General features: G+C 47.6%; 1 protein-coding gene across 2 annotated transcripts; it reads right to left on the bottom strand.

The window, feature by feature from the left end:
• Nucleotides 1-1,707: 1,707 nt before the first annotated feature.
• Nucleotides 1,708-11,010, bottom strand: ZNF436 (zinc finger protein 436). 2 transcript variants are annotated; one of them, XM_080921910.1, is made up of 4 exons: nt 10,850-11,010; nt 9,493-9,547; nt 8,687-8,930; nt 1,708-5,313 (listed from the first exon to the last, which is right to left on the bottom strand). In XM_080921910.1, the coding sequence occupies exons 3-4, from the start codon at nt 8,790-8,792 to the stop codon at nt 4,067-4,069; spliced, it is 1,353 nt and encodes a 450-aa protein (XP_080778036.1). In that variant the 5' UTR covers nt 8,793-8,930; nt 9,493-9,547; nt 10,850-11,010; the 3' UTR covers nt 1,708-4,066. The 2 variants fall into 2 exon arrangements, with proteins under 2 accessions (XP_080778036.1, XP_080778035.1); XM_080921909.1 differs by having other exon boundaries at nt 8,687-8,813.
• Nucleotides 11,011-14,429: the final 3,419 nt, after the last annotated feature.

The following is a 14,429-nucleotide window of genomic DNA, read 5'->3' as shown; positions in this document are numbered from 1 at the left end:
TGAGTACAGGTGCAATTGAAGACTCCTAGAGAGTTCTAACACAAGCTTCCTAAGGGCCTGTTGTTTTCTCCAAGGTGTGGAAGTTCCATCAACTTCTGACCCACCAGGGAGCCAGTTAGCAGATTAGCATGTTGGTGTCCTCCCTGGAGCCCTGATAGCCTGGAAACAGCTCTGAGCTCCCCTGGCACTCCTACGCTCCTAGAAGACAGTTAATGCTGGAGCAAGTTTGCTTTGTCAGAGATGGTGGAGAAATAGTAACACCCCAAACACGCACATGGGAGATTCCGTTAAACTTCCTGTGAATTAACCTTCTCCTTTAACTCCTTTCCAGGCACCACAGATGCTGAACTGGTAGAACGTTTAGTTTGTGCTTTAGAACTGAGGCTCAAACTCTCCCTGCTAAGTACCACGGATGGCATTCCCAGCAGCCCCCACACTTTTTTAAAAAGAGATTTATTTATTATATATAAGTACACTGTAGCTATCTTCAGACACACCAGAAGAGGGCATCAGATCCCACTACAGATGGTTGTGAGCCACCATGTGGTTGCAGGGATTTGAACTCAGGACCTCTGGAGGAACAGTCAGTGCTCTTAACCACTGAGCCATCACCCCCACGCACACTTTTTACATGGATCCAAAAAGTTGTGAGCTGTCATGTGGGGTGTTGGGGATATTGAACTCAGGACCTCTGGAAGAGCAGCCATCTCTCCAGCCCAGCCCCCACACTTTGAATTTTTTTTTTCAAGGCAGTTTCTCCATATAGCTGGCTGTCGTGGAACTCACTTTGTAGACCACACACACACACACATATATATGGTACTCTTTTTTTAAATTTATTTATTTTATAAAATATTATTATATGGTACTCTTTACTGCATGTGTGTGCTTGTACCACTCCTGTGCCTGGTGCCTACAGAGGTTAGAAGATAGTCTTGGATCCTCTGAAATCACAGATAGTTTTGAACCACTGTGTGGGGACTTGGAAATAAACCTGAGTCCTTTGTGAAAACAAGGAGTGCTCTTAACTGCTGAGCCACCTCTCTAGCTCCTGCTGGTCTCGAACCACAAGCCCTATTTCTAAGAGATGGTCTAATGTTCTCCTGTGTTTTGTTCGTTTCATTGACATACTAGGGGTGGTGCTAGTACATCCATCATTTACGTGGAAGGCAATAGAAGTAGTTCTTTCTGCCACGTGGGTCACAGGAGTTGCACCTTGGTCATCATGCTCCCATCGAAAGCATCTTTACCCACTGAGCCATCTTACTAGCCATTCAGACAGCTTTTTTTTGTCTTGTTTTGTTTGTAGACAGGGCCTTCCTATATTTAGACAAGGCTGACTTGGCCTCCTGTGAGCTGGGATACAACGTGTATACACCACTATGCCTGGCACTGGCTCCTGTTTGTGTTTCTAGAAACTCTCCTTTTAAAACAAGAACTCTTAACTTTTACTCTCGGAGGCTTTTCCTTTTTCCTACAGAGCCAATAATCTGTTCCCCTGTTGCTTTCCGCTGGCGTCACTCTTTAGGAACCTACCAGGCTTTTACCCTGACCAGACCAGATGCAGTATACTTAGAGACAAGACAGCATGCCCTCAGTAAAAAAAGCCTATGCAAACCGCTGGACAAACTGCATGACAGACATGTAAAGACAATCGGGCACGACTTTAATGAACCTCATGGGAGGCTCTACAACCAATGAGCTTGAGCTTACCCAAATAACTCAGTTGTTTCGAGTTTAAAAATTATACCTTTAATTATAGAATATTGTTAGGATAATACAGCTATAGACAAGACTAGGAGAACTGACCAATACCAAGGGAATCTGTTCTACAGATTTACCTGTCCACCCGCGCTCCACAACCAGAGAACACAGGCACAGACGGCCAGGGGTTTGGGAACAGAAGGCATGCGGACAGCGTTGGTGAAGGGTGGCGGATGTATGGCTTCCACAGCTCAGCACAGAGAGGGGAGCACTGACCACGCAGAGTGGGCAGAGCTGGCACAGACATTGCCTTTGCAGCCACCCAGCTAGGTCATGCACATGTGAAGAGATGGGAAGGCAAAAGCAGCAAACGGAACTCGGGATAGCCTTTAAAGGGAGGCTGGGGCTGGGTGGGCATGGTGGGGCACAGCACACGTGTGTGTGTGTGTGTGTGTGTGTGTGTGTGTGTGTGTGTGTGTCTGCATGTGTTAGGAATGGAGGAAATGGGGTCTTATGTGGCTCAAAGAATCAATGGGAGAATGCTGAGCTCCACCCAAGCTGTCGGCTGCACTGCCACAGAAGACACATCTGAGCTTAGTTACCAAGAACATGTAGGTCACCTAACAGTTAAAATACGAATACCTACAGGAGGCTAGATTTTGTACAGAAGAGAAACCATGTGCCCTTCCCCAAGTTTGTCCTCAATGGGAGTGACCACTTAAAGGCCCTCGGTTTCTCCTTCGGTTGTCACGAGTGACTTGGTATCACCCAGCTGTGGCCACAGCTACTCTCTGCAGTGACAGCACTGGGCTTTAAGGGCCAAATCTCAAAGATTTAACAGAAAGGGGTTTCTTTAGTAAAAAAAAATAATAATAATAAAAATTATGTTTGCAACTTTGCAACGAAGCACCACAGAAATACACTGGGGCTCTTTCGATCTAGGCACCAATGCACTCGCTCACACGCAAAGTCCCAGCTCCTAGATGCCACCTCCCCTCCATCCCCTCAGGGCTGAATAAGCACCAACACATGGGCTATCTAAGGAGAACTGAAGTACGGGGCTACGCTGGCTCAACTCTTTTTGACTATTTTCATCGGCATGCCCGAACCACTTTCCTCTGTGGGTTTATCTATGTCTCTGGGTGAGGCCAGTCGTCACAGAAGATAATTCCGTCTAAGAGAGGACCGTGGACCTGAGTACCCAGTCACTCTCTCACCACCGAGGGACACACCCACACAAGTGCTTCCTTCTGTACAGACCGACCCTCACAAGAGCGCACCGTGCTTGAGTACTAATGCTAATCTTTCTCCTCCGTGACAAAAGAAAAAGGACGGACACTTCTCGCATCGGAGTTATGTCTACAGTTCTATCTTAGGATCTACTTCGAGCAAGAACATGCTGATTCTTATGAGTTCAGTTTCTGCTATCGGAATACACATTTCACTGTACATATACATGCCCTTAAGAAAGCTAGGATAAAAGACTGGGGCGTGGCCCTATCCAGCCCTGGAGTTCACAGTACAGGGACAAGTGATCTGTTAGACAACAGAGACCCCAGCACTGACTGCTATTCCCTGGGAAGGGCACTGGGTTCCCTTTCCTGGGGGGGAGTGCAGGGGGGAGGGGGCAGGGTCAGTTCACTTCCTACTTCCGCTCCACCATGACTTCCAGCCCCAGCTTTTCCTAAAGACAGTTTCCCTTCTCTGATCCCTAAAGTGATTTTTGAAGAAAACACAGAAGTCTGGTTAACAGCAGTCTCCATGACTGATGGTTATCTCTTGCTAACGTCACCACCACCCATGGGTCCTTGGTTCTCAAACTTGTGCCTCCCTTTTCCCGTTACATTGTATCTTCAGTCAGCTTTCAAAAACGTGCGAGCTATACACAAGTGAGAAACAAGGAGAAACTCCGAGATCACTGCTTTTTGCTTTCAGCATGCAGAATCCTGTGTACAAGGTGATGCTTAGATATGAAGGTGAGCTACTAAAAAAAAAAAAAAAAAAAAAAAAAAGCCCCTTTGGAAGGGATGTGTATGAGCCAAGCTACTATAGCTGAACAGTCAAAGCTCAGGGCAAGTCTGCCTGCCTTCCTCTGGTCTTCATCTCTCAAGTTACTTGAGGAGGGGGCTGACTTTGATGAAGCAATCCATATGATTATCAGTGAATAAATTTCACCATCTTGGAGGAGGGGACAGCATCCCCAAAACCGTGGGTCAGAATTTTAAAAAGGGTTCTTTTCTGTCCCGCTTTTGACTGTAGCCCACAACAAGGGAAGTAAGAACATTAAAAAGAGCTGTCTTCAGGAAGCTCACCGATATTAAACATCACTTGGCCTCCAAGAGAGTCATTTCTTACACAGGACCTAGTCGGTATGGACCCTCTTGTGTTTAATAAGAGCTGAGCTCCGGCTGAAACTCTTATCACATTCGGTACACTCGTAAGGCTTCTCTCCGGTGTGAACTCTCTGATGCGTGATGAGGTTGGAGCTCTGTGTGAAGCCTTTGCCGCACTGCACACACTCGTAGGGCTTTTCCCCGGTGTGGGTTCTCTGGTGCTTGATCAGATCTGACCTTTCCCCGAAGCTTCGCCAACACTCGTTACACTCGTAGGGCTTCTCCCCGGTGTGGATCTTCTGGTGCGTGATGAGATGGGAGCTGCGGCTGAAGCTTTTCCCGCAGGCCGTGCACTCGTACGGCTTCTCCCCCGTGTGAGTCCGCTGGTGCTGCACGAGGTGGGAGATGCGGCTGAAGTTCTCCCCGCACTCGTTACAGTGGTACGGCTTCTCCCCGGTGTGGGCTCGGCGGTGCCGCACCAGGTCAGAGTTCTGACTGAAGTTCTTCCCACACTCGTCACACTTGTAGGGCCTCTCGCCCGTGTGCACGCGGTAGTGTTTGATGAGGTCGGACCTCTCGCTGAAGCCGCGCCCACACTCGTTGCACTCGTACGGCTTCTCGCCCGTGTGAGTCCGCTGGTGCTGGGCGAGGTGGGAGCTGCGGCTGAAGCTCTTCCCGCACTCCTCGCACTCGTACGGCTTCTCCCCGCTGTGGGTCCGCTGGTGCTGGATGAGGTGGGAGAGCCGGCAGAAGCTCTTCCCGCACTCGGTGCACTTGTGAGGCTTCTCGCCGGTGTGGATTGTCTGGTGCTGGATGAGGTGAGAGCTCCGCCCGAAGCTCTTGCCGCACTCGCTGCAGTCGTAGGGCCGCTCGCCCGTGTGGGTCCGCTGGTGCTGGATGAGGTGGGAGCTGCGGCTGAAGCCCTTCCCGCACTCGAAACACTTGTAGGGCCTGTCCCCCGTGTGGGTTTTCTGGTGCCGATTGAAGTCTGAAATCTGACTGAAGGCTTTCCCACACTGAGAACAGATGTGGTAGCGGATGCCTGCGTGCGCTTCCTTGTGGACAAGCAGGTCAGTGACTTGCTGGAGAGGGTAGCTTACCCACTCCTCCGCTGTTAGGTCTCCCCACGGCCTTTCTGACCGGTCCCCACTTTCAAAGGCCTCTTCGCTTCCAGGATTCTTCTCAGCCAGAGGCTCTTCCGACATGGTCGCGAATTCCACATCGTCACTAAACTCTTGCTTTGGGTTTGCTTCATTCTCGCTCCTGATCTCAAAATCTGTAAGGAGGAGTGTGGAGATGGGTCAGGGCACAGACATACCTGCTGAGTTCTAGATGCTGAACGACGGGGTGTAGGTTATCCCCCAATTCCCACAGCTGGGGAGTCATCCTGGGGTTTTGTGTGGGCCATTTAAGAGCGCCAGAGCTCAGCTTACCACGCCCATGCAGTAACTGAGCTCTCTCTCTTTTTAGTTTGTCTCAGCAGTGGGTAAGAAAGCAAAAGCAGGAAGTATGGACCTCATCTAAGGGCGAGGGTGGACTGAGCCAAATGGTTCTTAACGCGAGTAAATGGTCATGGTCCCACGTATCATGAAAGTCCGTCTCCGTAAAGGAGATCCAAGACTCGGAGAATCAAAGTGGCCTCAAGGTGAGAGAAGTCAGCTTGGTGGTTGAGTGTACACCGCTCTCTTGTAGAGGGCAGCTCACAACCACTTCATTCCAGCTGTAAGGATTTAATGGCCTCCATGGGCACTATAGTCACACAAGCAAACCAATACTACCATATACATGCAATTAAAACATAAAAACAAAAATCTAAATTTCCAAGCTCAGGTCGACCCATTACATTCAGGCTCTCCACTTAGTGGTTATTTAAGGAACTATGGGGGTTAGAGATTTAGCTCAGAAACTATCAGGGGTTGGGGTTTTAGCTCAGAAACTATCAGGGGTTGGGGGGTTTAGCTCAGAAACTATCAGGGGCTGGGGGTTTAGCTCAGAAACTATCAGGGGTTGGGGATTTAGCTCAGTGGTAAAGCACAAGGCTCTGGGTTCCATCTTCAGTTCTGGGATGGAGGGAAGACAAAATGTAAGAAACTATCTATTCTTAGTATTTTGAAAAAGGAAAACAATCAGACAAACAACAAAAAAGAAAACCAGACACTATATTTCTAAATTGGGTCTTTCTTTTCTCTTAGTTTTTTGAGACAGGGTTTCTCTGTATGTAGCCCTGGCTATCCTGAAACTCTGTGAACCAGGCTGGCCTAGAACTCAGAGATCAGCCTGCCTCTGCCTCCTAAGTGCTGAAATTAAAGGCATGCACCATCACCCCATCAAACTGGGTTTCTCAGCACACGACAGAAAACTGTAAGGAGTAGGTATGTTCACTGAAAAGGGCCTAACAGTAAATAGTTTAGTAACTAGTCAAAAAACAAACTAAGAACTAAGAGAGGCTGGAATGATGGCTCAGAGGGGAAAGTATTTGTTGTACTACAAACACTAGAATCTGCTTTAAGATCTCAAACACACGTGTAAAAGATGCACATACCATTAATCCCAGCACTTAAGGTGATGGTCAAGTGAGTCCTGGGGGCTTACTAGCCAGCTGGTCTCGCTGAAAGAGCTAGCTCTAGGTTCAATGAGCAACCTCGGCTCAAAAACAGAAGGTGGAGAAAGATAGAGGAAGGTACTGAAAGTGGAGGCCTGGATTATACCCAGGCAAATGTTGTCTGCATATCTATGTGCACACACATGCATATACCCCAACACACACACACACACACACACACACACACACACATGAAATCCAAATGTTTAATAATACATCAAAAAACCCAGAGAGTCCTGGGATAAAAACAGTCTTGGAGAGCCTGAGAGATGGTTCAATGGGCCAGAGTACATGCTGCTCTTGCACAGAACCTGAGTTCAGTTCCCAGCACCCACATGAGGAAGCTCACAAGTGTCTGCAACTGTAGTTCCAGAGGACCTGATACCCTTTTCTGGCTTCTGTGGGCACCAGGCATGCATGTGGTACACAGAATACATTGAGACAGAATATACATACACATTAAAAAGAGAAAGAAACAAACTGCCTTGAAAACATTTACAAACCCTCCTCCCAAATCTATCTGGGTAAGAAATAAGTCTTTTGGTAATTCTATCTAAGAAATGCTCCTGAGACAGATTGTAGGGATTCAAGAGTATGCCTTTTTTTGTTTGTTTTTAAACTTTATTCTTTTATGTTATGAGTATACACTGTTGCTGTCCTCAGACACACCAGAAGAGGGCATCAGATCCCTTTATGGATGGTTATGAGCCACCATGTGGTTGCTGGGAATTGAACTCAGGACCTATGGGAAATCAGTCAGTGCTTTTAACCGCTGACCCATTTCTCCAAAGATTAAACTATGTTATTTACCCAGATCTATTTTAAATAGAACCTAACTATATCACCCCCCCCACCCCCCCAAAAAAAGACGATAAAAGAAAGAACAGTGTCCTTTAAGACACTCTTTTAATACCATAGTTTAATCTTTACTTCATGTTTAGTCATGTATATGCATCTGGGTTGGAGTATGTGTACATGTGATTGCAGATGCCTTCAGGGGCCAGAAGAGGGCATCTGACCCCTGGAGCTGAAAATACAGGGTGCTGGGAACTGAACTCAGGCTCTTAGCAAGAGCAGCATCCGCTAACATTTGAACTGTCTGTTCCACTGATTCTCGGTTTTGTTTACTTTGGGTTTTGTAGTGGAGTTGTTGCTGTTTTTAAAGAACAATTCAAGGGACAAGAGCTCAAGGAAGTACGGGAGGGGGGTGAATCAGATCAGAGTATATGGACAGGTATACTTGAAGCCATCAAAATGAAACTCATTTAGCATCACCTAAAAATGAATAAAAAAATAAAAAGAATTCAAGGAAACTAGGACATCAGAGAGAGTCCAAGCTAAGAAAACCCTTCGGGTTACCTTTCGTTCTGAGAATTATTTTAAAATATCTTAGTCCTGTGTCTGGCTATGTGCAGGTCTGAGGATCAAATCCAAAGCCAAAGCTTCATGTATGCTAAGCAAGCACTCTACTCACTGAATCGCATCCCCAGCCTCAGGAATTCTCCTCTGAGTAGGATCTGTGAGCTAACTATTCAATGGTTCTTCTGAAACAACAAGAGACACTTGAAGAATGACTGCCCCTGAAAGATCTCTAGACAAGAACCTACGTAAAGTACCTGAGGCAAAGCTGCAGCCACGGAGCCAAAACAGACAGAGGAGGGTGGTTTCTGTCCTCCCATGAACCAGCTCCAGAACCCCTCAGTTTCCAGCACCCGAGAGAAAAAGCACCATTTATAGGGCATTTATGTCCTGGCGAGCACCACAGTGTCAGACCTGTTTGGTCAGTAATCTGTACAAACAGGCCACAGAGCCACTAATGACTCAGAACATGAGAATCCCCGGAGCCTCTGAAACGGCAGAAACATCTTTACTTTTCTTTTCAGGCTGGGAAGCATGAATCTTCCCATATTTTAAGGTCTGAATGAGCACCAAAGCCAGTAACTAATTGTGTGGTTTTCCTTAGAAACAAGGCTGCACTGAAAGACCTAAACCATTCTGACAGTTTCAAAACCATAAGAGGTGAAACAAGATAAAGATCCTCACTCACCCAGTGAGACAACATTTCCGTAATTCTCCTGCATCACGTCCCTGTAAAGGTCTCTTTGTGTAGGATCCAGAGGCCGCCATTCTTCCCGAGTGAGGTACATGGCCATATCTTCAAATGTCACAGGGGCCTGCAATCACACAATGCTTCCTCACTACTTGGTATCTAGGAGTTTAGAACCAGCTTTTCTTCTTGAAATTAGAGACATGGCTAGAAATGTCGAGAAGGCAAAGGCATTAAGTCTCATCTGTAGAGTTCAAAGAAAAAAATAAGAAAGAAAAAAGACATGTGGTCAAAAGGCAGGAGCAATCTACTTACTAGCTTCCTTCTCAGGATATCCCTACCCACTTTGGAGCCTTATATACAAGGCTCTCCTTTTCTTAGACCAGTGAAATTCTCATCTTTAAGGTCCAGTTCTAGCGCCAGCTGCTGTTCAATTCCTCTCCACCCTTTTGCTCTTCACCCCATCCCTGGATACCGAATCTAGAATTAACCACGCCAGGATTTACTGGTTCCCACACCACAGTACTTTCTTGCTCAGGCAAACAGAATGCTTGCCATATCGTATCCTAATGAACTGGACGCACCTTTCTCCCTACAGACTGTTGGCAAGGAGGGTACCACCCATCTTGTTCGGTTTTATTCTCCTCAGTACTTAAACTCATACAATGGGCGTTCGATATATATGTGGCTATATTAGCCAGCACTAAGCTTCTGGAGCAGAACAGCGAAATGAGCTAATCCTAGAGCATTTTCTATAAGGGTTTGCAGAACTGGCAAAGATGGGTAAGATGAGTCCCCGGGCTTACCTGAGACCCAGACATGAGTAGGGTGGTTGCCATCACGGGCTCAAACGTTCGTCTCCTGGGAGAGAGAGCAAGAAAACCAGCTAGCAGACAACGTTGAAGGAGGCAAGAGGCCCTGCCCACTCCCTAGGGCTGGAGTTCTGGTCTCAGGGTATGAGGGGAAGGCCCAGGACGGGTCACTCTCCTCCCTGACTCCCGAGAGTCACCCACTCTCCGTGTCTCGGCTAATATCGAATAAGTGCAATGTTGAAGTAGGAGAGGACAGGCACTGCCTGGGTGCCCCTGGGCTCGGGGGTGGGGGGTGGGGGGGTCAGGCCGATCCAATTTGAGGGAGGAGGCTTTCAACCCAGCCCATAGAACGCCTCTGCTCTTCCATCTCCGGGCTAGGACCTTTCCGGCAGCAATCCGAGCCAATCAGCGAAAATAATCATAAAAGACCTGACCAATCAAATGCCAAACCATCAACCCTCCTCCTGCAGCGTGGCTGAGAAACTCTACCACGCGTGCGCGCGCCTCGCGGCCTGACGGGACTTGGAGTTTCACTCTGGCGTACAAAGGCCACTTAGCGGCCAAGAGCGGGGGAGGGAAAAGAACAAAAGGGAGGACATAGGACCGCATCCTTCAAGATCAGTCAGAGTAGTCCCCACTTTTTTCTCGGAGACCACGGCACGACTCAGTAAAGGAAGCTTCTTTGGTTTTTTTCTCATGGCTCTACGACCACCTTTGAGTCATATATTATCTACGAGGTGAGATTGAGTGTGGCAGCCCGGGCTGAACTTAGCTGAAATCAGCCCTCATTTGACAGCCAAGGCCAGAGCGGGAAAAGGCTTCCTTTCCCTCTCTCGGGAGACTCCCAGGCCGCGTTGGAACTTTGGGCCCCACCCACGTACTCACTATACCTCCCAGCACCGCCTACACAGCTGGCTTTCTAGGTCTGTGAACTACAACTCCCAGGAGGTTTTGCGGTATTCACTACACGCCCCAAACTACATATCCCAGGAAGCCTCGCGTCCTCTGTCTGGTGCTGAAGTGCTGTCCGCGGCCAGGCTGGCCTAGAGAGTTTAGATGTTAACCCTGTAAGGGAACGACTCGAACTCTTTAATAGAGACGGGACCCAAGTTCACATATCTAATACGCCAGATCACTGAAATCAGAAGCGAGGAAAGGGAGTAGTGTGTGTAAGGAAATAGCTGACCTCGGAGTGGGTGTCTCTGCTGAAAGGATTCTTGGAGACCTCCTAAACAGCATGAAAACCTTAGGCCTGCGAAGACCTGGAACTGCAGTCCTAAGGATGCTAGTAGCCTCTGTTTGTTTCACAGAAGTCACAAAACCCGGGTAGGGACAGAATGAGCAGACTTACCTCCTGGTCTGTGGTCGCTGGTTCCAAGATCCTTGAGAAGCCTGAGATCCTAAATTCTCGGAGATCTAAAGAGGCCTGACATTTAGAAAGATTCCAGATATCACCAGCAGATTCCAGAGATCTCAGCGCCACGTGTAGAAATCCGAATCCATAGATTAACAGGCAAAGGACAGAGTTTGATTGTAAGATGAACCCAAAGATTCAAGACTGCTGAGACTGTTCTATGACTCCTGGAAACAACAATCTCATAAACAGATCTCGGAGGACACAACAGCTGGCCAAGAAACATCAGCACTGGCTGAGCTGCATTCAGTGGAAGCCTGTAGCCTTCCGAATGGAAGGACTTGTAACCTAACTGTGATGAAGGAATTAGACAATAGAAGGCGAGGGCTGAGCAAAACAGGGGTTCTGTGTAGGGAAGAGCTCCCAGCTTGCTGTAGCCTTGGAGAGGGAAGTGATGGAAAAAGAATATAGCAGCTTATTAGGGACTCCCACCCTCTTCAAGTTATAAATATCCCCAGAACCTTGGCTTGATGCCCAGAAGCCTGTTGTCTCTGACTGAACAGGAGACTTCTCTGCCTAGGCTGGGAAAAGGGGCTTTTCTTTTGTTTTGCAGATACATCCGCACACTGAAGGATTTAGGGCTTTTTTTTTTTTTTTTTCAAATATGACTCCTGGCCACACTTTGATTAGAGTGTCCTGTTCCCAGTGTCCAGTTATTTATGGCTACATGACTCAGGGGGGTCTAAAAATGAGCTAACAGGACCCCAACCAGCCACAATGTATCCCTTCTACCTGGGCTTCTCTTGCACTCCCAAATGTGTAGATGCCACAACACTGTACCACAACACTGTATTATTCTACCTATTGTAAAATGTATCCAGCCACCATGTAAAGAGTCCTGAAGAATTTACAACAGTCTGGAGAAAGTGGACACAGAGATAGGACAGACCTAGGCTGGGAAGTAGGCTGTGTATTTTTCAGAAAAATAAAAAAATCTCTCCAAGCCCATTTCCTTTTTACATTTTTATTTTATTTTTAATTATTTATAGGGGGGGTATGAGCATGAGGACAGGCTGGAGAAGCCAGAAGAGGGTGTCCAGTCCCTGCTGGAATCACAGAGGTTGTTGGCAATTCCTCTAGGCTTTGCCCAGCAGTTACCTGGCAACAGCCTATGTCTCTGCCCCAGGCACAAGCCTGGAGCCAGGCAGTATAAATAAGGACTGCTTCTCTCCTCTCCTCTCCTCTCCTCTCCTCTCCTCTCCCTCTCTCACCCTCTCTCTCCCTCCTCTCTCTTCCCATCATCCCTCTCCCTCTCTCTCTTTTCCCCACATGTTCTAGCTGGCCTCTTTCTCCCTCCCTTCCTTCCTTCCTTCCTTCCTTCCTTCCTTCCTTCCTTCCTTCCTTCCTTCCTCTCTCTTCTCTCCATCCTCTGACCCCCTTCCTCTGTATCTACCCCTTTCCTGGTCCCAGCTCTGCTCCCTGGTTTCCTTCTCCCAATAATTTCCTTTTATATTATGCCTGATTGTTCAAGGGGACACCTTGGCAGGCCCCACTGAGGTGCTCTCTCTCTTGCATTATTATGCTACGTTTTGTAAAACACCACAGTTGTAAGCCACCCTATATGTGAGCACTGGGGAACAAATTTGGGTCCTCTGCAAGAGCAGTACACCTTTAACCACCGAGATATTTCTCCAGCCCCTCCTCTCCTTTTCGGTACAACTGGAACTGTCTCTGCTAAGGCTATTAAAACACACCTGCACAAAATAAACAAGAAGACCATAGGTAGTTGGATGATCCTCCCTCTGATAGCAGGAGAAACTTCCAGAAATGCCTGTGGGTGTATTCAAGGGCCTAAAGGTCTGAGAAATCCACTCTGGGATTGCTTATCTTCACACTATTGTTTCTGCCAGTGGGTGGGTTCAAGTGCTTGGTATATAGAGACCAGTACGTGGGATTACCAACCCAACCAAAATTGAGGCTTCACTCAGAGAAAACTAAGTCGGGGTCAATAACCAAACTCTTAGAAACAAGGAAGGTGGAAGGTGACGGGTACTGAGTAGGCTTAAGTCAGGTCGCTCCCTGGAAGGGCCTCCCTTTCAAGTCTCTTCTAGGAGATCAGCTTTGTGAACTCTGAGGCCTTTTGTCCCGCCTCTGTCAAGCTTTTAATTCTCTTTGTCCCTCCTGCTTTTTCTTTATTCCTGAGCACTGTGTCTGCAGGCAGAATGCTCAGTGTGCGGGGCTTGTCAACTTGCCCCCAGTAAGTGCTTTTTCTTTACCCACCTGGGAGAGGAGAGAACAGGGTGGGAGGCACCCGGGGGAGTGGGGAAGGGAAGACAGTCGGCTGTGGGACTTCCTGTTCCAGCTCGCAGCTTGATTCCAAGGGTTGGGAGGCAGTCCCTGGAGGAGGAAGCCGCTTCCTGCCCTATTGTCCAGTGTTACTCAGAAATGCTGTTTGGGGTTTTCTAGAATGAGTTATGAAGTCCTGTCTGTCCCCATCATTCAGTGAATGGTGAGCACCCACCATTGTGTAGAGGCTTTAAACTGTGCATATGCTACTGGATTAGTGGTTCTGTGGGGCTCTGTAAAAGATTCTTTTTCAGAAATAGTTTTTAAAGATTTATTTTATCAACTCCACGTGTGTGTGTGTGTGTGTGTGTGTGTGTGTGTGTATGTGTGTATGTATGTATGTATATATGTGTGTATGTGTGTATGTATATATGTGTGTATGTGTGTGTGCATGTATATGTGTGTATGTATATATGTATGTATGTGTGTGTATGTATATGTATGTGTGTGTATGTATGTATATATATGTGTATGTGTATGTATGTGTGTGTGTGTGTGTGTATGTGTAAGTGCCCTGAAAAAAAACAAGAGTCACATCCCCTCGAGCTGGGATTACAAGCATCGAGAGCTTGTGAGCCACCCAAAGTAGCCACTAGACACCAAACTCTAGTCCTGTAAAAAAACAAGTGCTTTTAACCTCTGAATCATCACCTGTCTTTTAATATCTTTTGGTTATCTAGGACCAGTCCACTTGTAACTTTTCTTTGGTATCAGAAGAATTAATATGTTCAGCATTTAAAGCCATGTCTCCGTGTTTGTAATCCTACTTTCGAAATTTTCTTTTTCAAAGGAAACAGCCTGCGTCTCCCTTTTTTGACCTTACAGCTGCACTTAGCCGGACATCCTGTCCTGTCCCCACCTGCCACCTCCTTCTCACCGGAAGGTGGGAGATTTTGCAGTCTTGCAGCAGTGAAGACCATGGGACGGAGAGCCTTAGTCTTGAACAGTCTGTGCAAAGGCACAGAGGAGTGAAGGGACTGCTCCATCCCAGCAGGGCCTGGGTTTCTTAGGACCTGGGGGAAGAGTGGCAGACAGGACAAGCAGGGCAAGGACAGTGTCCGTCTCTGCCTGCAGACCCGTGAGGCTGGTAGTCAGTCCCATAAGCCAGGCCCTGGGTTTGGCCTGGGGGAGAGGAGGAGAGCAGGCAAAGGAGCGGGGAGCTTGGCCTCATAACGCTTCTGCTGCTTTGCCTCCAACAAAGTATTTTCCAAAAATGTGGACAATAGTACTG

The sequence above is a fragment of the Micromys minutus genome (genome assembly GCF_963924665.1).
Source record: "Micromys minutus genome assembly, chromosome: 9".
NCBI classification, from domain to species: Eukaryota; Metazoa; Chordata; class Mammalia; order Rodentia; family Muridae; genus Micromys; species Micromys minutus.
This window is presented reverse-complemented; position numbering and strand designations above follow the sequence as displayed.